The sequence below is a fragment of the Bombus pyrosoma genome, linkage group LG4 (assembly GCF_014825855.1).
Source record: "Bombus pyrosoma isolate SC7728 linkage group LG4, ASM1482585v1, whole genome shotgun sequence".
NCBI classification, from domain to species: Eukaryota; Metazoa; Arthropoda; class Insecta; order Hymenoptera; family Apidae; genus Bombus; species Bombus pyrosoma.
The window spans coordinates 6,699,468-6,725,922 of NC_057773.1; the positions used below are offsets into that span (position 1 = coordinate 6,699,468).

At 36.0% G+C, this 26,455-nt stretch overlaps 3 protein-coding genes across 9 annotated transcripts in view; 2 read left to right on the forward strand and 1 right to left on the reverse strand.

Annotated features, from left to right (window-relative positions):
- LOC122566473 (microtubule-associated protein Jupiter) overlaps window positions 1–16,800 on the forward strand; it is an 86,453-nt gene extending 69,653 nt beyond the window's left edge. For 3 of the 5 annotated variants that reach the window (XM_043723770.1, XM_043723772.1, XM_043723769.1), the window contains exons 2-5: window positions 8,383–8,780; window positions 10,055–10,078; window positions 11,895–11,981; window positions 15,418–16,800. In XM_043723770.1, the coding sequence (XP_043579705.1) occupies window positions 8,383–8,780; window positions 10,055–10,078; window positions 11,895–11,981; window positions 15,418–15,593 (685 nt within the window). In that variant the 3' untranslated portion in view covers window positions 15,594–16,800. The remainder of the gene's footprint in view (window positions 1–8,382; window positions 8,781–10,054; window positions 10,079–11,894; window positions 11,982–15,417) is intronic. The other 2 variants (XM_043723773.1, XM_043723774.1) reach the window with 2 other exon arrangements.
- A 654-nt stretch (window positions 16,801–17,454) lies between these two features.
- Window positions 17,455–23,579, reverse strand: LOC122566462 (probable DNA mismatch repair protein Msh6). 3 transcript variants are annotated; one of them, XM_043723710.1, is made up of 22 exons: window positions 23,438–23,579; window positions 22,960–23,197; window positions 22,455–22,634; window positions 22,281–22,372; window positions 22,148–22,216; window positions 21,875–22,072; window positions 21,668–21,802; window positions 21,455–21,590; window positions 21,091–21,371; window positions 20,908–21,033; window positions 20,747–20,828; window positions 20,488–20,675; window positions 20,322–20,416; window positions 20,103–20,258; window positions 19,866–20,023; window positions 19,704–19,792; window positions 19,338–19,628; window positions 19,049–19,264; window positions 18,774–18,953; window positions 18,530–18,707; window positions 18,302–18,453; window positions 17,455–18,209 (listed from the first exon to the last, which is right to left on the reverse strand). In XM_043723710.1, exons 2-22 carry the CDS (start codon window positions 23,081–23,083, stop codon window positions 17,952–17,954), a joined length of 3,384 nt encoding a protein of 1,127 aa, XP_043579645.1. In that variant the 5' UTR covers window positions 23,084–23,197; window positions 23,438–23,579; the 3' UTR covers window positions 17,455–17,951. The 3 variants fall into 3 exon arrangements, with proteins under 3 accessions (XP_043579645.1, XP_043579647.1, XP_043579644.1); XM_043723712.1 differs by lacking the exon at window positions 22,960–23,197 and having other exon boundaries at window positions 23,438–23,459; XM_043723709.1 differs by lacking the exon at window positions 23,438–23,579 and having other exon boundaries at window positions 22,960–23,226.
- LOC122566464 (mediator of RNA polymerase II transcription subunit 17) lies at window positions 23,171–26,298 on the forward strand. The gene is made up of 9 exons (XM_043723715.1): window positions 23,171–23,304; window positions 23,379–23,583; window positions 23,767–23,946; window positions 24,018–24,334; window positions 24,414–24,623; window positions 24,712–24,917; window positions 24,998–25,570; window positions 25,643–25,791; window positions 25,870–26,298. Exons 2-9 carry the CDS (start codon window positions 23,495–23,497, stop codon window positions 26,078–26,080), a joined length of 1,935 nt encoding a protein of 644 aa, XP_043579650.1. The 5' UTR covers window positions 23,171–23,304; window positions 23,379–23,494; the 3' UTR covers window positions 26,081–26,298.
- The last annotated feature ends 157 nt before the right edge of the window (window positions 26,299–26,455 follow it).

Consider the following 26,455-nt stretch of genomic DNA (forward strand, 5'->3'; position numbering starts at 1 on the left):
CAACGAAGAGGGGTTCGATGCTCGTATCGCGTCAGCTTGATCGTAAAATCAGCTAACCCGCCTTCAGAACGACCTACGTCGAGGGTGGATCGTATTTGAATATTCAAGGAACTCCCACGAGGTTGAAGATAATGGAAGCGTACGATCATCGTGGTTACCGGTCGACCAATTACCTTCTAGCTAAACTATTTCTCGCCTACTGCTGTGTTGCATCTATCCATCTCTAAAAGCGCGCAGCACACGAAAAGAGTTTCACCATGGTGCAAATATTTAGCGAAACGTGCAATCGAGGAAGTATTAGCGAATGGCAAAGGCCTGGGGTAATTAAACGTCGGAACAATGACCATTGTCCGAAACGCGATAAAGATTGGCCACAATGCCGCTCCTTGTTATCGACATCCTCGATATTCCGGGACCTCACACGGAGTTGCCAGCAGCCAAGACGAGTACTCGAGCGTGACTCCTTATTGCCGCTGCACCCACAGAAACGATCCATTTACGCGCGAGCACCGAGCCTCCGACTCTTTCCGATCGCCTTATCTTCCGCCTTGTGAATTTTTCCATCGAGGAGCTTCGTCTCGAACGATCGCGTCTCCAATGTTTCTAGGCTTGAAAACTTTTGACTGCGAGAATGACCGACGCTAGTTTCCACCGTATGAACGGTGAACTATAGCTTGCACTCTGGGAAAACATAGTAGGAAGATTAATAACAATTATTATCGATACGAGAATTTTTAAATATTGATAATCAAGTGAAAAGATTTGTTGAAAAAGTGGTTGGAAGATTAGTAAAGAAGTGGGAATTTATCGGGGAACATGAGGTATTAGTTACATTAGTATTACGTTAGATTTGAATCGAGTAACTTCATTTCTCTCTTCTTCCTTCGAAGAATTGGAAAGACAGGTTGAAAAGTTAGTAAAGGCGTTAGAAATTATTGAAGAATATGAGATATGACACTTTGATAATTATAATGGTTTTAATCGAGTAGCTTTATCCCTATTCCTTCAGGGGGTTGACAACTCTATAGAGAATTTAAGCATTATTAAACGACATAATCGTTAAGCATATCTCGACGATTAATAATTCCAATTAAATATCTTTGTGAGAGACACGAACAATTTTTATAGAACGTAAAACACCGATAGAGTGCATTATCTATCAATGGACGAAGAAAGCCTTAAAGAAATGCATAATTCAGAATCTAGCTATGCTACTTCCATTACGTACATACTTATAAATTCCAAAGAAACGTTAGTAGAAAGTCTTGTGGTATCAGTGAGCCAGAAACGGCGCGTGTATTCGACGATAAGGGATGATGTTACGGGTAATGGATGAAATCGAAGCTCGATGTTCAAAGTGTAAAAGCAGAGTAATGGTCTACGATAATATCGTGCCTCGAAATGGAGGATCATGGTACGCCTGGTATTTTTCTCCGCATAATTTCGATTGGGACGTTAGGAAGCAGGATAACGCGCCATTCCCACGAGGATAACATTGTATTTATATAATCTGATGCTTAAGACTAGTTCGTTTGACCTGGAAACCGAGTTTCTTTTTTTTTATCGTCATCATACGTCAGTGAACTTAGTACCCTTTTTTTTAAAAAAAAGTAACGTCGTCGCGTGATCGTTGGATTGGATCGATCGTGATTGAATTCTTTTATAGGGTGATCCCTCCGCAACAGAGCCGAATATACCGTGACAAGAGGACGTCGAATGCCAAAGGTGACGTCGCGGGAGATGGCACCGACTTACTCCTCTTTTTCCTTCGTTATTGCCTCGACTGAAATCCTCGTGCCAGTCACTGGACAAGATCAGAATATATTTCGACAAGTTGGACGTTCGGTGTTCTTCGAATCTTTAAAGTTTGATGAGGTTTCCTTATATTATTCTGCTATCGAAATTTTGCTTATTAAAGATGGATGTTATTCGTCGATAATTCTTTGGTACGGGGATCATCGTCGGTTCACGATGCAAGGATCGCGAATTTGCAGAAATAAAATTTCTATTGGGTAGAAAAGAAAAGAAATATTGCTGTAATCTTTAACCGTTTTAATGCCAGGGGTTCTTAAGAATCCGTGTCGAATTGTGCCATGCAGTGCGGTAGCGCTTCGTTCATTTATTTGCGAGAAATGCCGATCGACGCGTTCGCGCTGTTCTTTCTTTTCGTTGCTGAAACCGAGCGCGTTGCGAATTGAAGATCGCGACCAAACATCGCGACACAGTTCACCACAGTACGCGAATAACGCGATCACGCTGCATGGCGCTAAAACGGTTAAGATAGTAGACGCGACAGAATATTAAACAACATTAAGAATCTAGCACAGGTGGTATTTTTCTTCGATCGAAGTTGTTTTAATGTAACCCTTTTTTATTCCAGTTTAATATCATGATTACCAGATCTGCCCAAACAGGTTTCATTTACTTGTCGTTTTTCACAATTACTTGAAACATAAACCTTTCGGTAAAAGTAATGTAAACTGTTATTGAGATTAGAATACGCTTAGGTATATTCACTTCACGGTATAACGAAGTTGCAAGTAAATTGATAGTATATTTATCATTAGTCGTTTTAGTGTCAAAGTACTGTCAAGTCTATTTTTCTCGGTGTCAAAGAATGTGTTAATAGAAGAATTCTTCCAGAGCAAAGCACTCTCTCACCCACGCAACCTGATTTCGCGTCACGTCGAATATTACACGTATTCCCACGAGCTTTAATTCCGTTCATCCGACTTTACGACTCGCAGAGTAGATGATTGCCTTTGCGTCCCATTTTCTATATTCTTTTGATTACGTCGTACGTGAGACGTTTAGCAGGATGATGGACGATCCTCGTCGAACATTAGGATTCGTTCCTTCGATTCGTTCTCTTCCATTTTGTCTGTCCTATCGACGATCGTCTCACGATCTCTGAGAAGACGATCGATCGTGCAGCTTCCAAAATGACAGGGTTTAAGGAAAACAAATCAAGTACACTATCTACTTGGTAGAAGTATCCAGACATTTGCTCGTTTTTCGCAACATGTTATTTTATTATAAAGATACCGATAAATCGATCTGGAATATTTTTATCCCTCGTAATCGTCGTAACTACGTACGATATAATATCCATAATTTGCCAGCGAATCGTACTTTTCTATTCTTAAACAATTTTTTAAGTTCGAAGAGAATAGGAAAATATTGTAACCGCGTGATAGTCGGATGTTTTTCAAACGTTAAAAGTCTTTTTCCCGATTCGTAGCAGTTAAACGTTTATGCAAATACGTAACATTAGGATTATGGACTTGCATGATGGTCTACATCGAGGAAAAGTGTATGATCGATTTATTGTTCCGTATCTTGATGACGGAAGAGCTTTACAACTCGATTGTGTTATTTTAAGTTGAACGAGAAAGACCTTTGAAGAGAGTAGATCGTATTTCCACTTTAATGACGTTCGCCAAGCATTAACATAGTTCGCTCTGCGAGCATGTCGAGTCATTGTAGCAGATGATTATTATTTTCGAAAGCGTCCTGGTCCACTTTTCACGCGGTTTCCTCGGGAATTTCTAGCATTGCTACGTAACGGGGCGAAAGAAATTTTACGGTGGAATCGGAGGAGTTGGATGACTTCTTAGAAATTGAATGACTTCGTAGAAAATATCGAGGCAAGTTTTTTCCCGCTATTTCAATTGATATCATAAATCTTTTCTGTTATGACGTTTTTTGTCAACTTTCCCTATCGATATTAAAAAACGATTGATACAAAGAACGTGCATCAAGATATTAGAAATTATCGTCAATGACACAGAGAATTCTTCGGGACGTAGCTTCGAGCGAAAATAGCAAAGAAAATATATTCACCAAAATTATGTAGTTTCTAATCAATGGTATTGTTTCGAATTTTGAATTCACATTTTCAGTCGCGATTTTTCATAAATTTATTTACGCGTCACAAAAGTTAATATCTTGTGAGTCAAGGTAAAGTTTCTGCGGAAAATTTGTCACGATGACAAAGCATCCATCTGTATTTTATTAAACGAACATCAGGGATATTGGAAAGATAAAAGAAATAACGCCCCTTCTGGTGTAATAACATTCTAAACGATATATATTAGCCGTAGTCGGCATATGGTGGGTTCAGCAACCGTGGGGTCAGCGGCAGCCCACACGGTGCAAACGGAAAGTCAAGTAAAATCCTCGCAGCAGGGAACTAATGCGGTGTACCGGAAGCGCCTCGAGGTAGTGCAACAGATCTTTCCGCGAGAAAGTTTCCGAAAAAAGACAAACGAAAAATTGAACGATCCTAGATCTTTAACGCTAAAATCTTCGTTATATCAAATCTGTCAATTCACCGATTGATTCCTAAATGAAATTCTGTCTTAAATTCGATCGCTCTGGATTCAAGAAAAGAAAAAGAAAACGAATATTTAAAACGGAAAACTGTTACTTCTCCCGCAACAAAAATCAGCATCAAAAACAAAAAGCATCCCTGTAAGCCATCGCTTTGACAGATTCGGTAATGAAAGAAGTACTTGCTCCACGTTCGTTTCTCTTAGATAATTACCAACGTTCGGTTAGGATCATCTGTCTTCGGATTATCTAAACTGGAGATTTATAAAGAGCGTTTAATCTCTTTCATGTCGGTCTTTACCCCCCATTAAACACGACGACACATAAGATTAAATGACATTAACCTATTTAATAGCACCGGAACACGCTTCTACGACTTGGTTTACGTCGACGAACATTAAAATGTTATGGCGGTTCTCGATGATGGAAGATGCATGGACAACCGCGTAAAACAGGTTGATGGTCTTATTAAGTCGACTATTGGTTCCTTTGGTGGGATTACACGGCGTCGAAAAGAAGACGCAGAGGCGTCGTCGTACGTCATCCAACATATTTCCTCGGCGCGCCCATCCTGTCCCCTCCAGGATTCCTCGCTTCCTACGGCCGATTGATTATCCTCGTTATTTGCCCTCCCGTCTCTCCACAGATTCATCTGAACGGGTAGACTCTCTCTCTCTCTCTCTCTCTCTCTCTCTCTCTCTCTATCGTTGAGAAAATCGTCGATCTCGGACACTGTACGCATCGACGACCGGATGCAACATCACCTAAGAAGATCATCAATCGTCCTAGACGTGTCCTTTACGTGAATTCACCTTCTTTTTCCTGTCCTCTTACGTTCCGAGGATTTATGGTACGGGAGAAATGGAAATGGACGATAAATCTACTTTTCTTTTTGCTTTTGGTAGATGTTGACGGGAAGAGAATATGGTAATTTACGAACGAGCCGGGGGTTGATTCATTAGAACGAGATCGAGTGGATATTGTAGGGTCGTGTAGGAGTTTAGATAAGACTCGATATTGAAATTTTTCGAGAGATGAAATTTTTGTACTAGACAGAATCGTGGCGAAAGAAAAGTCTACGACATGGATCCTATGTTATAGAATATGAAACGATCTTCAGATTTGTGAATACAAGAATTAATTTTAATGTGATCGATATTACACATACCAGGATGAGAAATTGAAGAAATATTTGTTGGTGACCTCTGCTGTAGGAAGTTCTTGGAATCGAAAGGGTTAGCCCTAAAGCAAATTACAGTGATATAAATTGATAAAGAATAAAAGAGGATGAAAACTATTCCATATATCAGTAAATTTACTAAACATAATTCTTTTCATGGAAAAGAACGTTCCACTGTAAAAGTGTACCAAAGTTGCCACTTCATGAACCATAAAAGTTTTCAAAGTACACAGTTAAACAATCGTAACCAATTGCTAATTTCAAAACGACTATATCTACATCTATTTTACTTAATAAAATCACCAGTTCTCGACGCATAGAAGAAATCCGTATATGTAGCAGCCTAGTCAGTAATTGGTCAATTAGAGGTGAATTTGATAATTGGAGGAATGGCGCGTCCCTTGTGGTGAGTTTTCAGCGTTATACGGAGCGTAAACGAGGCTTATAAGCTCATAGATGCGGTTATGTATGGTCGATGAACAGAGAGAGAGAGAGAGAGAGAAGCTTCCTCGTCGAAGCAACGAACACGTTTCTATCAAACCGCGTCGGTCGTTCAATTATCCGAGACACCGTAACGAGGAAGCGTTGATTTATCGTTGAGTCGATGAAATGCGCGCTATGATACGTTGCGTACGTTTGATGAATCGTCGGGGGTAAAAGGGAGCACAGGGAAGATTCGTAAGGGGCGTCAGTGTTGCGACGTTAATTAGAGTGAAACGATTATATTCGATCGATCGGGAGTTTAACGACTTCTTGCTGGCGATACAACCAGGAATATACGATACGGTCGATAGAACGACGTAATGCGTTCGAGAAGAATGTTAATTGAATGTAATTAGAAAATCTATTACCACGAGGGAGCGTATAGACGGGGGATGACTTAGCAGTGGCGTTCTCGAATTTATAAATCATATTATCAGTGGTCATTTCTCCGATCTTGAGAGTTCAGGATGTTGAGCCAAGGGATAAGTTGTTGATTATTGTATAATAAAAACAATGTGATTTATATATTTTTCTTTAAGCACAAGAGATGCAACGACCACGAAATGTATTCCTATATCACTATACAGTATAGCATTTATACTGATTAATTAATAATAAATAATTTAAACTGATTATCTTCGTATCACTTAGTCTTAGTACTAATTTCGTGTAATTACAAACATTTGATACTCTGAAGAAAACAAAATGCTTCGTCGCAAAGCGGGAGTATGTGTAAATATACTTTTAAAGAGAGACAAGGACGAACCTCAATGGAACCGAACACTTTAAGCTTCCGTGTAACTCGAGCAAGAAATAATCCCAACACAAACTACATACCCAAGAAGCAACGGCTCCTCCCAATAATCATACTCTATCCATCGCTGCTACAACATCATTTATAAACACTTCGACCAGACTCTTGTACAAAATGATCTAGATGGGAGCGGAATTGTTAATACCGGCTACCATATCAAGACATCAGTCGAGGCATTAATCAACAGGATATTCTTCATCCTGACTGAATCGATCAAGATTCATCGCGGAGCCTGTGTAACCAGAAACGGTCCATATTCGGATCGTCTCCCTGCGCAAACTAGTTCGAAAGCAGTCAGAATCCGTCCCTGGAGAAAGAAAAGAGATCGTCACGCGTGAACGGTTCCTTCGTTAATTGAACCGTTCTGCTAATGACGTCTGTGGACCTTTAAAACTATGCTCCCCCATGGCTCGTTCATTCGTTCGTCGTTTATAGAAAAGAGAACGGATTTCATATTTTTAATTGCTCGTCCTGGTCCGAAGTGAATTCTGGTACCACACCCTGGTCTGTTATTTCTCCTCTCGTCTCTGTTTTTCGTCGTTGCTGTTCCCTTTCTTCCTTCCTTTTCCCACTCTATCCGCTCGACCAGGCAACGAGCACGCGACAAAGCGCGTGCCACGCATCAAGCCGAGAGACGCGCGACCCTCGTTACGTAGAAATCAGCGCAGATTTATCGAGCAAATTGGATCGAGTCCTTCCGTCGTGGGGCCCGAGCCGTGTTGTTCCCATGTCGGCGACCACCGCCCGAGAACAATGGTTCTCAACCCTTTTTCGCCTCTCGGAAGTGGCTGACTCGGCGTGTATGACTAAAGGCTGTCCCATGGAACGTGCACTACACGCGATTGCACAGTTCGTGTACCGTGCAATTAAGAGGCGTGGATGAAGGCGTACTTGTCGTTGAAAGAAATTGACGTCTTCACCTAGTTCTTTGTTACTGGTGGAGAATTAAGATCGTAGGTAATTTTAAGAGCGCTTGTTCCATCTGGAAGCTGGTACAAATGATTTCTGGCTTTTATTTCATTCTTTTTTTTAATTTGCTATTGTAGAGGAATAAAATTGAAGTACTCTTCTAAACAATTTATAGTGTTCATCGTACATTCATACCGTACGTCGTAACAGAATTACTACACTATTAAGAAGTTTGAGATTTTCTAAAAGGAGTTAGTATTACGTAAGAAAAAGTAGAATCAACGATATAGTCGATCAAAATGTCCCAATACCAGTAAACTTCCTTAATAACCAAGTTTAGTCTAAACAATTGACTTCAGAGTCAAATTCTACTCTAAATAATGATTTAGTAATAACTAAACCTATAAAAAGAGCACTTATTACGAAAAGCACTTTAAAAAAGACGCCCAATCATCTATGAATTTCCGAGAATATTCTGTGCAGGAAATTGCCAGTTCGAATGAAGAACTCTTCAATCCTCTTTTCCTGGTCATGAACTTAATACTTTGGTTTATCTTTGATGTACTTTGATGCTTAAGGATTGAAGACCAATGTCAAAATTATACCTCCACCAGGCATCTTTGAAATCGATAAATCTAATGTTTGCATTGTTCCATTGTTCCAGGGTATTGAAACCCCCTGGTGGCGGAAGCAGCGACATTTTCGGTGCGGCCCCCGAAGAGACTAGCCCCCGCCGCGTGAAGAACCACAACCAGTCGCAGCTGGGCTCGGCGCTGTTCGGCGATACACCGAACAGCAACAGCAACGAAACGCCGCGCAACAAGCCCGGTAATGATTCATACAATCGCCTGTTTGGCCCTCCCGATGCCCCACCCACCACCCCAAACGCGAAAAATCACATGCGCAGCAATATCTCCCTCAGCGGGGAGTCGACGTCCTCATCGGTGTCATCAGGCGCCGCAACGTCGCCCGCGAAGAGCACCGGAAGTACGGACTCGATCGCGGGCGTTCTCAACGGATACGCGGCCAGCAATGGCAACAATCTGACCAACGATGTCACAGGTAAGGTGCAAATTCTCCTTTCTCGAAAACGCATCCACAACACCCGCCCTCCTCCTACGACACCCCCACTATATGTGGAAACAAAAAGGATTTACTGTCTCTCTGGTCAGGTGAACTGGTGTACGGTGCGAGCGCGATGGAACGCGGCTACGAGTTCTGCCACTAGTGTTCGCTATTGCAAATGATTCTTTGTATTCGGTAATTTAGTTGTTTTTGTACGAAATGAATTGACTGCTTGCTATCGAGCACACGCTTCTGTAATTTATCATTTGAGTATTGTTGAGCAGGAAGGGAAGGTTTAACGTTAGAACTACCGATGACCAAAGTGTAAAATTCGTGTCATTGAAATTAAAATGAATGAATTTCTAGAAGCCTATAATTTGTCCATGAAGAATTAGAAATTGACAATTTTGACCATTCTGGTAGTTCTAGCGCTAAGTATTATAGCAGTGCAGCGTTAACTGGTCAATATCTCCAGCAGTGAAATAAAAAAAATAAAATATCTCTTAGGTAACGGCGTCCCAATTGCATTGAACTAAGAGAATATTTTGGAAATATTATATCTCTCTCGATAATTGACCAGATAAGTTGCCAATACGCGACCAGTTAACCAACCACTACTATGAATGGTGTATGGTGGTGGCAGCCTTGCGCAGTCAATTTATTTTGAACAAGCTATATTTAAATCGTCAGTACAGCACAATTACCTTCACGTCGTAAACGTGAGACGAATTCTTTCTTTTTTCTCAAGCGTTAGTTTCTTGGTACCGAAGCTTTTTCTTGAGACGATTTAGTTTCTTTCGTACTGTATATCACTCGAGTAATACATAATTTTCGATTTTTATTTCTTTCTTTTTGTTTATTAGTTTTCGTTGATTTTTTAACAGATTGCTACTGCGACAAGCGTGCAATCGCTGGAACTACAAATATATACTTAAACTCGCACTGTATTCGAGCTACCTTGAAATATGTGTCTGTGTGTCGCAGGCTCTTTTCGATATTAACTTTCGCACCACACCGATTCTGTTTGAAATTCCTTTCGAATTAAAGACACTTCTGTCGAGTTTCACGCGTTCTTTAAAATTCCGTTCGGTTTCTTTTGTTCCATTAAATCAATTGAATGAACAAATTTCAACGGAAAAATCGCTATTGATCTTTTTATTGTGGAGCTAGCGAGACACGAACGAACATTGTTATTATTATTTTTCTTTCTTATTTTCTGTGACTAATCCATGGCTTTTACCAAGTCATCCTCTTGAATTGTTCACAAGCAGCTTTTAGGAGAATCAAACGATTTCGTAAGTGTGTAAAAAAGACATATTCAAGTAGATGACACGACACTCATCCTACACGTTATATTTTTTTTTTTTTTAATTACGGATGATCGCGATCTGTTTCGGGAAATGTCGTTCTTAGCTTGATTTACATTATCGATCGAATTGCAAGAATTAATAGTTCAATCGAACGCGTATAAACTGTTTCGCGTTAAGTCGTTAGTGAAGAATTCAACAAAGATGCAAATAGGAGGCAGAAAAATTTGGAAAGGATATATGCAGAATATCTTTTTTTTTTCATTTTTTAAGAATAGAGGAAAGATGTTAAAACAAAATTATTATGTGCGCGTGCGCATGTACCGTGTACTTACCTTTTTATAAAAAATTGTTATGAATCTCGATCGTACAATGACGTGATTATTAATGCAAATCAAGTTTCCAAACATGAAATTTCGCATAAAATTATATTAATTAGTGTTTTTTTTAGAATTTCATTTAGCATAACTGGATTTAATTTTCTACCCTTTTTCTTTTTCTTTCTTTCTTTCTTTCTTTTTTTTTTTTTTGAGGAGTAGAAGTTCGTAGTCATTCCAGAAGTTCTTAATATGTATAATATATATTTCGTAAAGCGTGAACTGTGATAATTTTTTGATTGAAGTACTTTTTTTTTAACGAGTCACAGGGCCTGCTGCGAAACTAGAAACACATATTTTGAGTTAGTCGCACCATTTTCAATCCTTTAATTTTTTGGTTAAACACCGTAACATACCTCTCTGCTTGCGACAAATAATCTGTTTCTCATCGATTTTTCACGCAATCGGATGGGAACCACGAAGTTGTTTTAATATATGACATATTTTGAAAATATTTTGTTTTACCCTGTTATCTTTATTTTTATTTTTATGTGTGGAATTTTTATATAACGGAGATGTTATTCTTTTAAGTGGTTTTTTTTATTATTGGAATTGATTTCTAGAGAGAAAAGTAACTTGCAATCATCTGTGTCTGTTTAGTTTTTTACAATGCTTCACACATCGTCAGTGAACTTCGAATTGTTCATAGTGCGTTCTTACTCGTGGAACAGTTTGAGAGTTTTTCTTTCCATTGTTTTGTTAATCTTGATACTTTGTGTTTTCTTCCGTTGCTCCGTAACTTTCTTTGCTTTTGCTTGCTTTATCTCACACAAACGTAATATAGTACAATACTCTTGGTTTTCTATTATGTTTGTACTCGTTCCTCTTCGCATGGACAAATTCCAGTTACTCGCGTTGCTATTCCAATTATATTTCATATTCAAAGATTCAGAAATTTTAAGATTTGAATGTTGAAAGATTCTTTCAAGATACAACTGATTTGATTCAAGGATTCAAAAATTCAAAAATATAAAGATTTAGGTGTTCACAAAGATTCCAATATTCAGAGATTGGAAAATTTAAGGATTTAAATATTTAAAGATTCGAAAATCTAGTAATTCGGAGATTGAAAAATTGAAAATTTCAAAAGCCGTAAGGTTCGAATATCTGGTAATTCAAAGATCTGCAAATTTAAATATTCGAACACTCTAACTTTTCGATTATTCTCTTCACCGTTTGTCCCTCACCCCCCAAAATTAAGATAACTAAAAGATCGTAGTATCTCGAATTGGTCCATGGGAATAGTCGCGCCCACTAACATATATACACGGTTGGGTGACGGTGATGTGGGTTTTGCTACCTGTGTGTCGGTGCATGGGGGTGGTGGTGGTGGTGGTGGTGGTGAAATTCTGGCGCGTGTCGCTTTGCGTGCACCGGCTGTGAAACTGTCGTCCTCTGCGCCTTCCTACCCGCTCGAACCCTGGCAGGTGGATCATCCTGCTTAACTCGCAACCCGGTCACCGGAGACGGAGTTGACGTGACGCCCGTGAGGCGCAGCGCACGAAGGTGTCGAGGTAACGTTTATCCACTCTTCTTTTGTTTTTTCTCAATTTTACTCTTCTCTCTCTCCCCTTTTTTTTGTTAAAGACAATCAATCATGTCTTTTGCCCTTTTTCATCGACATTCAAACATATATTTTATTATTTTCATCCACATGAGATTATTTGTTCTATCCTCTTCCTCGAGAAACTTCGAGACACGTGAGAAACTCCATTTGATTAGTTTTTCATCGAGCAGGTAACGACAGAAGAGGAGATTCCGTAGTACTGTACAAAATTGCCGAAGGCCATCGTTCTTCAGCGGCATCTCGAGAGTTTAAACCACTGTTATCATGAAATGATTTACTACGGCTTAAACAGCGAAATAATACGCGTGAAAGTCGCGCGAATTATTCGACGAATACGAAACTAGATCTTGGAAGATAAAAGGATCCGAAACTTTGGCAATTTGAACATTTGTAAGTTTGAAAATTTGAGAATTTCCAGAGAGAATTTGGGGAATTGGAGATTTGGAAATTTAGAAATATGAAAATTTATTGGAATTAGTACAAACGCATGCAAGTTAAAAAAATGCAATGCAACGTAGGTTAATAGGAGGGTTGAATATAAATTTCAGAATGGTTGGCGTGCGGTATTATCAGGGTTTGTATGGTCTCGACCCTCGATTCACGAAGGAAAATATGGGGTAAATTCACGAGCAAGTGGGGTGTCTACTTTATTTTGATTAGAATAGCAGAAGGGTTGTATATGCATATTTGATTGAACGTGGTCTGGAAATTTTGTCATTGTCTGGCGGGGGGGAGGGGGGCTTAGTACGATATGACGTACGTTTGGGGATAAATCAGAAAGATTGTGACTCACTATGTAGTTTGATTAAATCACGTTATCGTAGTGTGAATAAGAAGAGATTCTTGGTAATTGCTTGCTGAAAACGATCGTGATATACTTTTGATATGACTTGTGAATTATGCAGATAAGGATGTGTTTAATAAGTTACGTGGCGAGTCATCGAACGAAAAGTAAGTTTATTGATAAATTATTTTTACGCCAGTCATCCTTCGGTAGTTTTGTACAGTACTGAAAAAAGGCAAAAGATATAAATTTGATTTTTTTACGAGTTGATGTTTCAGCTTTCACTCTTTTACTTTATCGTTTCTTTTCCTTATATAGCCTTGGTCGACCGATAATTTCTGTGTATTTCTTGCTGCAGACGAAGAGGATTGGATTTATGATATTCCTTTATGCGTTTCTTTTCTTTACGAGTACAATGTGTTTCTTTTTTCTGTTGTATATGTGTATATGTGTTATTTGGTATCAATTTCAGATTCGCAGTAACGGTCCTTATGTGTAGTTCTAATTTTTACTTACTTTGTATTCCCCTGAAAGGAACAATATGTTTAAAAATCCCTATAACTTATCCATATAGATGGAAGGCAATCGAGAATTTGAATCCGCAAAATATCCCAAATTAAAAGCTATTTCATTTTTCTAAAATTAAATGAACGTTTTAATAAAATTAGAAGATTCCAAAAAAATTAACTTCGATACAAAACGATACTCTTACCATAATATTCTCGATTGCCATCTAAGATTAAAATCCATTCTAATTTATATAATCACCTTATATATATATATCCTCACAATATCTCAGATTTGCTCGAATTCAACTCAAAAATTACTTCAGTCAAAAGTAAAAGAAAAAAAAAGAAAGAAAAATGAAAAGAAAAAAAGTCTCTGCTTAGAAGCATAGAATTCAAGCAAATTCCCCGACAAGTTTCCATAGGTCAACACTCACACTCATACAAAATAGTCCGTAATATAGTACGGTAAGTTTGTGTTATACGTAGTAGACGATTACCTACACATTCCTTGTCTTGCGTAGCGTAAGTTCTGCAGAGTAGCTCTCACGAATATTTTATATCCGATCGTTCTTTATCAGTGCATCGAAACCGACTGGCTGTTCCTTACGTTTTACGCTTAATTGCCTGTCGAGTAAATTACCTGCGTGTCCCTGTCCCCCTTTCACGGGCGTGTACGGGAAATGTCGAAGAAAAATCACGAAGGGAGAGAGCCAGCATGTGGATTTCGCGTGAAATCTCGATATATCTCTATGACGGTGTTACACAAACACACGGTGGATATCAGGTGTATAAAAAACTAAGGATGCATGATAACCGTTATAAATTGGTTAATACGCCTCTTTTTTTGTTTATTGTTTTTCAGCTTGTTTTAATTAAGTGGTAACGGTAATCGATAAGGTTTTTCTGGTTTTTTATACTCCTGATAATAATTGCATGCGAGTAATACGAAATCGATTTCCATAGAATTAAATAGAAAATTCCATAGGAATCATAGCAATGAGAAAATAAAGGAGAAAATTGGGAGTTATTAGAATGTAGCTTCGTTTTTTAGTGTTCGTAATGATCGAGGCTTACAGGTGTAATGTATAGTCATTTTGAAATTTATCGAAGTCCCGAAAATGTAACATTGTAGAACAAAAGGATTTCCTAGAATTCAGAATAGAAGAGACTGAGTATAATCTTGCGCAAAAAGGCACCACTTACATTTGAAAATCTCCAAGCCGATCATGGAACAACAACATTCTAATCAAATCAAATTAGATCAATTCAAGATAGACAATGAAATCATCAAGTCTTCGTTATCACAAGGAGCAAATTAATTATATAACGTTTCGTGATTCATCCTAGCACATACATATTTTCAGATTCCATAGACTTTTGACCAATCAAAATCGATTGATTTTGATCAAAATAGAAATATCGTACAAATATATCAAATACACAAAATTACCACATCATCGTATATTGCAATAGTGTGATATAGGGAAACAGAGACGGTGAGTCACAAGACAAAGAAACCTTCAATTAATTATTCAGTGTTTCGTCATTCGCTTATCGTACCATTCCAGAGTCCATCAACTTTTGATCGATTGGTCCCGATGAAAATCAGCGAAGAAGTGGTACAAGTGCATTATTCTTCAAAGCCGAAATAAATAAAAGTATCGGTACATAAAATTTACCTAGACGATTTCGTCAGAAATTTCCAAGTCTTTGTATTTTAACCCTCATATATTTTACTGTTTAAATTTTGTCTCATTTTACTCTTTTTTTTTCTACTACCAAATAATCTAATTTATTGTTTCCAACCTTCAAATTCGAATAAGGAAATATAATAAATCTATGTGTTTTCTCAAAAGCAAACAAAATTCTTTATTACACGCGATTAATGTGTAAAGGTGTATAGTGTTTCTATCAAAATCCGACTGTACCCCCAGTATATTTCCTCAAATTAATGATTTCGTCGCTTAGACCACTTCTCCTCTAAACCCTCAAATATCATCCAAATATACCAAAATTGTCTTAATGGAGAATCTCGATTCCACAACTTTGATCTCAGAATGTCGACTGAAAAAGGCAAATATTCTTCGTAGATGGTAACCCGGTAACCGGAACTGGCTACGCAGAGTCACAGAACAACGGGCCTGCCGTGCAAAACGGAACGTCCAGCTCGAATTCCAGCGAGAAGTCGAACGACACGTCGCCGGCAGCGAAGGTTCCGGCACGTACACGCGTGCCACCCGGTGGATACTCATCCGGACTATGGTAAAAATGTGGCCTCATGGACAACCGCTGATCGACATCCTCCTTTCGATTGGCGCCAGAAAAACCCTTCCAGTACTGGCAAATTCGAAAGAAAACCGGATCCTCCAGTTAAACAATTACTACAGTAGTAAAAATATTCAGTTTAGGAGCGATTGGTTTCTTGTTTCGATTAAGAAAGCGAAGATTAATTAACCGCGTTTACGTATTCTTTTTCTGAGGAATTCTTCTAGACGAACCGTATTCTTCCCGTTCCTATCCTTTTTTTTTCTTTTTATAGGCAGTAGCTTGAAGTCGATCTTAGATCTTGAATTTTACACGGGAGATCACTCGACTTGAAATCTTAGATTTTAATGTAACTTCGGATACAAATCGATTTCTTTCTTTTTCTTAGTTGTTTAAATTCATTTGCGGGAGAAAACAATATCATTTATGGGGGATGGAAAATGTATTTGGCCAATTATCTTGGAATACCTTTAAGAGCGAAGATTGATTATTATTGATACGTTTGGGTAAATAAATTTTTCATGTCCCGTTTTCTGGATTGTTCCCAATTTATAAATATGAATTTCGGCAGCTGGGGAGAAATACGTAATATTTTTTGATGCTCTATCTTGTGTTCAAGGTTTCATCAAGATCTCGTAATTTTCAGTTGGGTGATATTCCTTTGTTAGAATTTACAGTTATTTCAAAGTTGAGATTCGGTTCGTGTTTTCTATCGTTCATTCTTAATGTTATATAGAGTGAATTTCTGTATCACGTAGGAAGGGTAGAGGAGGAGGTTTAGAGCATAAAATTTGGCAGAAGTTGTCGAATGTGAGTTATCAAGATTTCAATTTTTATTCTAAGAACTTTCGAGAATGTTATGTTCGTAGTTTGTGCTTCTTTTACATTCGAATGTGTTGAAGTAAAACGGAAGAAAGAAAGAAAGAAAGAAAGAAAGAAAAAAAGAAAGAAAGAAACGATGGTTCGAATGAGAAAATGAATCCTGCCAAATTCTGGAAGGCGAGAAATCGGAAGCGAGCGTCAAGAACCACGCTTCTTTGAATTGATAGACTGCTGTCGGTTGGTTTTTTCTTCGGATAAGGAAAACAAATCGTAATTTGTAATTGATGAATAGTGAAAAATTAAATGAAAAGAAAAAAAATAACGCGAACGTCCAGAGAGTAGAAGAGAGATAGCCCTCAATTCACGAATGTAATAATGAATACTTATAAAAAAAAAAAAAAAAAAAAAAAAAAAAAAAAAAAAAAAAAAAAAAAAAAAAAAAAAAAAAAAAAAAAAAAAAAAAACTAGAAAACGTTCGACGAAACCTCGGAATTGTATATTAGAAGTAGACATATATTATTCGAAAGAAGGAAAGAAAAGGTAATAATAATATTAATAATAATATTAATATTAATAATGATTATAAAACTACATTATATGTGTAATCCATAAAAAAAGAAATAAGGTCAAGTGCTTTCTTAATTTCTGTGCCTTTTTAATAACCGTATATAGTTTTTTCTTCTGCATGAATTAAATACGCCATTCTACGTAACTTTTTATAGAGAGCACAGTTCCTTTTTATTTCTCGTTTGTTCTTAAGTTTCTACGTTCATTCAAATAAAGGAGAGGAAGAGAAAAGACCGCTTTTGCACTCGGATGCATAAATACCTACCCATATTTAAAATAGAGAAGATTGCAATTTTACTAATCATATTGTAGTAATCCATTATACATTCAGATAATCCTTAATCGTCCGATTTACCAACATACATAAACGGTTAGGATTTACGTGGATCCTATTTATCACTGTATCACTTACGGTCCTCTTAAAGCAGAGACACAACGTAACTCTGTCGGAATAACCAATAATCATTCATTTCTTTTTATAGTCGTTCACTACCTGCTTCTTCCTTGTTTCACGATAACGCATAAGGAATTGTATTTATTATTTCACGGTAAGACTCTCGTGCACACGATTTTTCTTACGCTCGAAATAAAAAATAAAAAAAAGAGAGAAGAAATGACGTTTCTTCATCGTTTTGGTGTGAGTAAAAAATTGTTTGTATTGCATCGTATTCTCGACTCATAAGTAGCCTTTTTGTACTCTGGCATTAATTAATAAAATTTTGTAAGCAACAATTGTTATCTCTTTTATTTATTATTATTTTTTATCTCCCATTCCCAACGTGGAACTAACACCATGAGGTAGCGTTTCAAGTAATTTTATTATAAAATACACAGTAATATTAAATAGTAATGACAATCTATAACAAAAGATAATAAATATATAAAATGTAAAAGAATATGTAATATCTTGGCGGAACTGAAATTACAAACTAAACATGTCAGTAATTATTCGATATTGATTGGTTTAGTTTCACATTGCAGCGATCAGATCTCTTATGGCTGTTCCGTTCGCCTTACATAGGCTGGTGAAGAGATGTTTATAATTTGTCTCTTGTTCGAGTTTCTTTGAGATCTCATGCGCTCTGTTTGTAATTACAGATGGAACGCCAGCTAATCGAGCAGCATTAAAACCGTATGATTTCGGACAAGCTCCCTCGCTAAGTTTGTACAAAAATGTTACTGTTTCCTGAGACACTTCATCCTGTTCCTCATTTTCTACCATACATGCCTATGAAAAGTAAAATAAAAATGCTAAAAATACCTCAAAAAAGTTAAGTAACAAATAAACAAAATTTTAAAAAATGCACGATTTATATGTACCATATGGGCCAATGTAATTTCCTTTGTGTTCTTGTAATCTTCTACCAAAGAATGATAATGTGTCGAAAATAGAGTACGGCAATTCAATTTTGTAAGTGCATTCACAACTGAAGCGGCTATTGCCGTGCCGTCATACGTCGACGTACCACGACCTATTGATAGTAAAATATTAAATTTACTAATATATTAATTATATTGCAATTTTAATTAAACGTAAATAATTTATACCCAATTCATCAAGCAACACTAGTGAATATGGCGTAGCGTGCTGCAATATCGCAGCAGTTTCGCTCAACTCTACCAAGAACGTACTCTGACCAGCTAGAATATCATCATTTGCGCCGAGCCTTGTGAAAATACGATCCACTAATGTCAAACGACAGGAACTTGCAGGGACGTAACTTCCCTATGAGAAATACAAAAATTAATGTTTCGTTCATAGCTCAACACGTTATATGTTACTAAAACGTACAATTTGCGTCATTATAGTAAGAAGGGCGACCTGACGCATCAATGTTGATTTACCACCCATATTCGGTCCAGTAAGAATCATAAAAGAAGCGGAATTTTCAGTTCCTAGTAAAGTGTTATTTGGTATAAATGTATCGGAGATAATACATGGATGCCATCCGTCTCGAATATCGATAAATACCTACCAAAAGAATAATCTTTTTAGCAATTTTCGGCATATTTAAATATATGTAACAGTGAATTATATTAATATTATAATAGCGAATTACAAATTACCCTTTTGTCTGCACCATCGTTAACTTCTGGTATACACATATCTCCGCTGAGAGCGTATTCCGCCAAAGAGATAAGAACATCCAAGACGGACAACTTATAAACCGCCATATTCCACATATCATACTTCTCGCTAAATTTTGCAAATATTCTTCTGTTTAAATCCTTTAGTACTTTATCCCTGTGTTCTTCGGCGTTTATTTGTCGACTCAAAAGTTCCTGTAAAAATATTTTAGTGTCTTCTTTTATTACTTTTTTAAACGTATTGTATCATTCTAGAGAAAGATGAAACCTTAGTCTCGGCAGTGTAATAGCGTTTGTATCCTTTTCTTTGTGATTGAAGCTCATACCCGGCACCAATTTTCTTTATTTGAGAATCCGGAATCTCGATTTGATAACGTTTCTTATCCGATCCATGAAACGTGACTTTCACGCCGAAGTGCTTTTTTTGCTTTTCAAGGTACTCTTGGGCATCTGCCTTTACATCATCCAATTCTATTAAAACAGAGTCGTACTCACTATCGACTCCTCTCTTCGGAACAATACAGCCTACTTTTTTGGCTTCTTCGTGATCGAATGCGGTCTAAAATATACATATATTATTGTACATTTATATATCATTTAATAACTACCACTAAGTAGAATCGATATTAATTACCTTGAAATAATCTAATGATTCTCTTAATGAAGGAAACTCACCATCCGGCTCTATTTTAGTACATTGACTTACTATAGTACTCTTGAAATCTAAAAAGTAGGTGATATATTTTTCAATTCCACTGCGGTAATTTTAAATTGTAATTATAGATAACGCAATTACCTTCGAACAAAGCAACAATTTTTAGAACATCCTCGAACGCACTCAGAGTAACAATAAAATCTGCAATCTTTTTCTTTGAATACGTTTGACCCTCGAACATAATCGCCCTGCCGTCTGGATGATTATTCATTTTCGCCGCATTTCCTTGTGCATGGATCCTAAAATTATGAAATTTTGTGTTTAAATATTCTTTTTTATGAATGATCTTCCTAACTTTCAATAATAACTCGAACTCACTTGCTTAATAATCTTTCAAGATCAGGGAGTCCTGATAATATACTACGAGCATTTTGCATCACCTCTGTATTATCCATTAATTCTTGTATAGCTTGTTGACGTTCGATTATAACGTTTTTGCGACAGGATGGTCTGCAAATCCATTCTCGTAATAACCTATAATTAAGTATATTTGATTTAAAAAGTTATATAAAATGTATATATTTATTTTAAATATACCTCTTCCCAAATGCAGTACAGCAACGATCCAGTGTTTTCATGAGAGAACCTTCGCCGAATATTCTCAAATTATTAATCGTAATAGCATCTAAAACCTAATAATTATATACATTAAATTAATTGTTTACTTTCATTTGTGCAAATAACTAATGAAATTCGTAGTCACCATATTATTCGCAAAGTTTGAAGCCACAGATTTCTCATTTGAAAAATCTGGCGGAGTATACGTTTTAAAACATCCTTGTGCCAATAATTGCTGTTCAAGCAGATATTCTTTGAGTAAGTATACACATCCACCTAAGGCATGCACCGCTAACTCTTTATCATCAGCAGAAGTTAAACCTAAAGTATCATCTAAAAAAATAAAAATTGGAATGTCAATAATAATCAAACTTTCATTGAGAAGATGTATTAGAAATGTTTACTTTGATTAAGATATGGTTGTAAGCCTGCAGGCCATTGAAACTGAGAGTCTGAAGTTTTGAAGTATTCTCCTTCATGAAGATTCTGCAAGTTATAAAAGAAAAGAACTTACAAACAAAATCAGATCTTAACATTTTTGAACATTTAATACCATTATGCTTACTTTTAACGTAGTCGAAGATGACCAAAATTGAGATTCGCGTAAAAGTGATTCTTTAATACACGCTGCTAAAGTGTTGTTTAAGATTTTTAGGGTCTTTTGAGACAAATTACCTCGTTCATAAACCACCTAAATATATAATCAACTCAATTATCTAATTTTAATTATGATTTTAAAACAACTTACATGAACCGGCGGATAATGAGCGAGCAAAGTTAGTATTCTAGAATTGCACCGATCGTCTTCGAATTGACCGAGATAGAAGTCTCCTATTGTAGTATCTAAGAAACACACTCCATAATGAGATGTGTTTGAACCAGATGGACATTTTTCAACTAGTGATAACAAATAATTGGAATTTGCCGTAGATGCTTCTACATCCTGTGGAGTGTATACTCTTGTACCTTTACTGCTTATTTGACAAATTTCTCGTTTAACTACTTTGTCGAACTTTGTTGGCCTAGTCACTTTTCAGTAAATAAAGTAATAAATAAAATTGAATTGCGATTAGTAATTTTAAAATACATGCAATATGTTTTTGGAATTATACTTTTGCTACAACGTTGTGCCATCATGTCTGGATTTTCTGTTTGTTCTACCCTGGCCACTTTGTAGCCTCTTTCTATGAGACTTGCTGAGAAACGACCATATCCAATTTCTGGAAATCCCGAATGCGCAAATTCTCCCTGTAATTAATCAAGTTTATTCTAGCAATTTATTCTAGTGTTTTTAAAATACATATAAAGTAATACAAGTGACTTACTCTCATATATGTAAGATTGATTTCATTAACACTAATTACAGCATCCATGTGATACAATTCGTAAAACTTTCCTACTTTAAAGAAAAGAACGCAATCGAAATGTTTGCTTTTTAATTCCCACCATTGTCTCATAGCCTGAATAAAATTATATAATGTAAGGTGCATCAAATAATACTTGTATTAAGAAAATTTAAATTTCTATCTTACTGGAGTTTGTTGATTCAAGAAATCCTGAGGAACATAAAGAGTTTTAGGATCATAATCTGGATCACTTGGTAGTTTTCTACGAATATCTCGTATTTTATTTGGTTGAAGGAAATCATACTTTAAGTGTGGCCAAGATTCTGTAACATTGTCCGAACCTTTGGTTTGATTTTGTTGCTGTGGTTTTGATTCTTTTTTAGCCTAAGTGAATTTTAATTGATTAAGTAATATACATATGTATTTAATAAAAAGAAAAATTTATAGCTATGACCTTACATCTTTGGTATTTTTCATTGTACTTATTTCCTGTTTTCTTCTAGGAGCTTTAGCCAATTTTATTTTCTTCTAAAATTTAATTTACATTGATCGATTAGTATGCAAATCTTTTTACTTGTAATTACTCTTTTACCTCTGGAGATTCCTCTTCACTTGCTGTTAGTGGCTCACTTTCACTAACTTCTTCAGATACTGAATCAGAATCTTCTGATTCATCTTCTGGATCTATATGAAAATAAAATCAAATATATTTTTTGTTCTAAAACAAATAAGAAATTATGACACAATTGCAACAAAAAACACAAACCAGGCTTAAATTCATCACCAGAATCTTCTCCAGACTCTTCATCAGGGATAATCAATCTTCGCTTTTTTGGCTGTACTGGTTCCTTTTCTTCTGTTTCCTCTTCTTTGTCATCATCATCTTTAGAGACATTTTTTTTATCTTTGACATCTATATTTTCTTTCCCTCTGCTGGAAATCCTTGCTGTATATATCATAAATAATATGTTACATCACTTATGTAATATTTATTCGATAATTTAGCATACACAATACATTTATTGTATCAGCTACGGTAAGAAACTTTTATAAACTATTACATTGAATAGATTTTTCGTAAATATTATGAATTTTTTCTGTGAGATGTTCTATTTTAATTTTATGTTTAATGTTACGATGCAACAACATAACAACACATGCGGCTCAAAATTACATAAAATATGTTTTTCATCGCATGTTCTATTGCTTTCATTCTATTCTATTGCTATAATAAATTAATTATTTATACGTGAGCTATTTTCGTTATATACCTTTGTTCCATTGTTCTCTTGGTCTTTTCGGCGTACTAGGTTTTTCATCAGGTTTCTTATTATTCGATTGTTTAGGAGTTTTAGGCGAAATAAAATAATTGTACAATGTATTCACTTTAGACATAATGATATAACAATTATAATCGTATTAAAAATTTCTTATAATTCCTCCTTCACACCTGAATATTTACTGTTCTTGCAGGTGGAAGGATCAAAATCCCGGCAAAACTTACGTTTTCTAAAAATCATTGAAGTATTACTCTGCGTTCTTAAATATTACTGAATCTATTTATTTATCTATAGAAAAATTATTATTTTGTTTGTTATTCTAATAGCTCTTCTTAGGTAATAATATTTGAATGTACATTTATTGATGATATGATTATAATGATATTTAAATGTTAAATACTCTGTTCTAGGTAAAAATTTAACTTTGACTTCACTAGAGAATTTAGCTGTGGGATAGAGAACTTTTTACCTGACATATGCAGTCATTCATTCCTCATAGTGGCAATTGTACTTTAAGAAAACAATAATGGCGTATTCAGTGAATATCTCTGTAGAAGCACCGATCGAGAATCAAATTCAAGAAATCACTTACGATGGCCAAGAAATCTACCAAGCGTATGTAGTTTGTCCTTCTAACGCTTACTAAAATTAAATAAAAAGTTGGTTATGGATAGAAATAATAGTAAATGAATTTATTATATGTTCACCTAACCTCAGAATTAAAATAACATTTTATTTATATTTTGTAACCTAACGTATTATAAAGTAATTAATTATAATAATCTATCATTTTTCTAGACCCCTTACATTGTCTGAGAATTTGGCAAAAATCGCGCAAAAGATCGACTTTAGCAAAACCAATGGTGAAGATGTTAAAAAGGAAACTGAGGGTGGGGAAAAGGGTGAAGAAGATACAAAAGATTCAGCTTCCTTTCAGTCATCTTTATGGCCATGGGATAGCGTTAGAAATAAATTAAGGCAATACATTATTAACTATTTTTTGAACATGACTCTATCGATGTAAAAGACTATGATAATTTTATTTGCAGAAATGCATTGACAGAAGTATGTGTGTTAGCTGATGTCCTTGCAATAGCAAAAGAGAAGCATTATATGGTTCTTGATCCTGTGCCTCAAGAGCTACCAGAAGTGAAGCCTATGATACAATTATATGCTAGAAAAAAAGCATTGGCTGGAGCTGCATCTGTCATTATGATGGGTGCTGACAGACTAAAAAACTGCCAGAATGAACTAGCGAGAAATAGATCAACCCCAGATTTCCATATTGAATTATTGAGATTGAGACAAAATTGGCGTTTGAAAAAAGTTTCTAATTCGATCATTGGTGATCTTAGTTATAGAACAGGTTCATAGTTATCTTTTATATATTTAAATGTCTGATTTAAGAATTAATTGTATCACATTCAGTAATATGAATTTTTTAGCTGGATCTAAATTCCCCCAGACTGGAATGTTTGAAGTTACTAAGGCAGAAGAGGAAGAGAAGAGTAGTACAAGTCCTCCTGCATCTCCAAGTCCTGGTAATAATGTGCCAGGTCAAACCCATCCTCCAAATTCTAAGGCTTCTGCTCTGAGAGTTACTATTCCTAGTGAATTACAGGGTGTTGCTTACATAGAGGTATTATGTCAAAAAGGTAAGTGTATGTATGTATAATATACATTTATTAGTGTGTTTATGTACAACATATAATATCAATGTCGAATTATTATTTTTGTTTATAGACCAAGAAGATTTATGTAGTGCAAATATTAGTTTACTTAATAACAGTGCACATAGCTCCAATGCAGACATGCACTGGCAGCAAAAACTAGAAGCTGCACAAAATGTTCTTTTTTGCAAAGAATTGTTCAGTCAATTAGCGAGAGAAGCGGTACATTTACGTGCGCCTATACCTCACATGGTTGTCGGCAATCAAATAATGGCAACAGTAAATACTTTTTTGCTCTTAATTGATATGTATGATACATATTTGTTTACAATATACTATGAAAAATTAAAAAATTTTAGGTGTTGCCTGGGATCCAATTAATCATAGGACTTTGTCATAGTACGGGGAATGACAAAAAACCAGCCGCTCCTCCTCCTCATAAAACCGATCACGATCACGTGTTAGAACACTCTTTGCATCAGTTATTACGTGAAGTTCATCACAAAAATACGCATCATCCATTTCCACATCCTTCTTCCGGACCTCTCGGGCCCAGTAAAAGGAGATGTTTAGCTGGCCCAACAGCCGCGGACAGATACGAGCTTTTAGAAATGACAAAGAGTCAAACTCTTTTAGAACAAATTATTCAACAAGCTCAACATTATTTCATGCGATTACGTACCGAATATGTCTTAGATACAATAGCAAAGGAAGTAAAAGATCCTTTGATTGTTTCTCATTGGAATGCGTTAAATTCTCCTACCCAATCTTGTGTAAAAATTAATATTTTAACACATGGATACGACACAGTATGTCGAACGTCGCTTGTTGTTCATATAGGAGAGAAGTCCTTGAAATGCGTTTGCCGAGATGGTAGAGTAATGCATATGAGTTATGAACCTCAAGAATTACGGGACTTAATATTTTGTCAGGTATAATCACATTTTTTCAATTTTCTTAATCTTTATCGAATATGTATGTAATTACTTAGTATATTATTACAGATCTACCAGCATCAAATAACAGCAGTACAAGCATTAGCAAAATGTATGGGATGGCAGTTTTTAGCCAATAGTTCACACCTTGGTTTAGGGGCAGTTGAACCTCTAGGAAACGCTAGCAGTTGTATTTTAGCTTCACCAATAGGCGATAGGTATTTATTAATTTTGTTTTAGTAGAAGGCTATGTATATATGTACGTGTTACATTTAAAATAATTATTGGGATTTTAGGATGATAGCTGTTAGGTGTGAACCGCAAACGGGAGTACAAGTTGCGATAGCTCATTCTCCTCGGAAAGATTTCTTTCCTGGACAATTAGTGAGAGAAAGAAAGTGGGAAAATTTAGGTGGTTCTTTTAAAGAAGTTCGGTGGGATAAAATGGAAGGGAAAAATTTTTTAAATAAAATGGAATTACTTATGGCTTCCTTAACAAGCTCCTAGATACTATCAATGACTGATTAGGAATTTAATTGTTCCACAGGGTGAAAAGCGTGATCACGCATACAGATTTTATTTTTCGTTTGATATACTCTCTACACCTTTTTATTGTATAATTGAATTATAGATGAATTTATTCGAGTGATATCTTGCGACTGTGATTCACTCTATTTTCCAAATTTCTCTTTTTTCAATAAAAAAAAAACCGATTAAAACATTCATGCTTTTTAAAATCGAATTCGTTGTTTTCCCTTTCTTGTCCTAAACGAACTGAGATATTTCATCCTGTGGTATTTGTTATGGAGAACAAGGATTATAATTAAATGTACCGTTAGCTGTACAAAAATGGTTTTTATTTGAATGACATATGAAATGTAA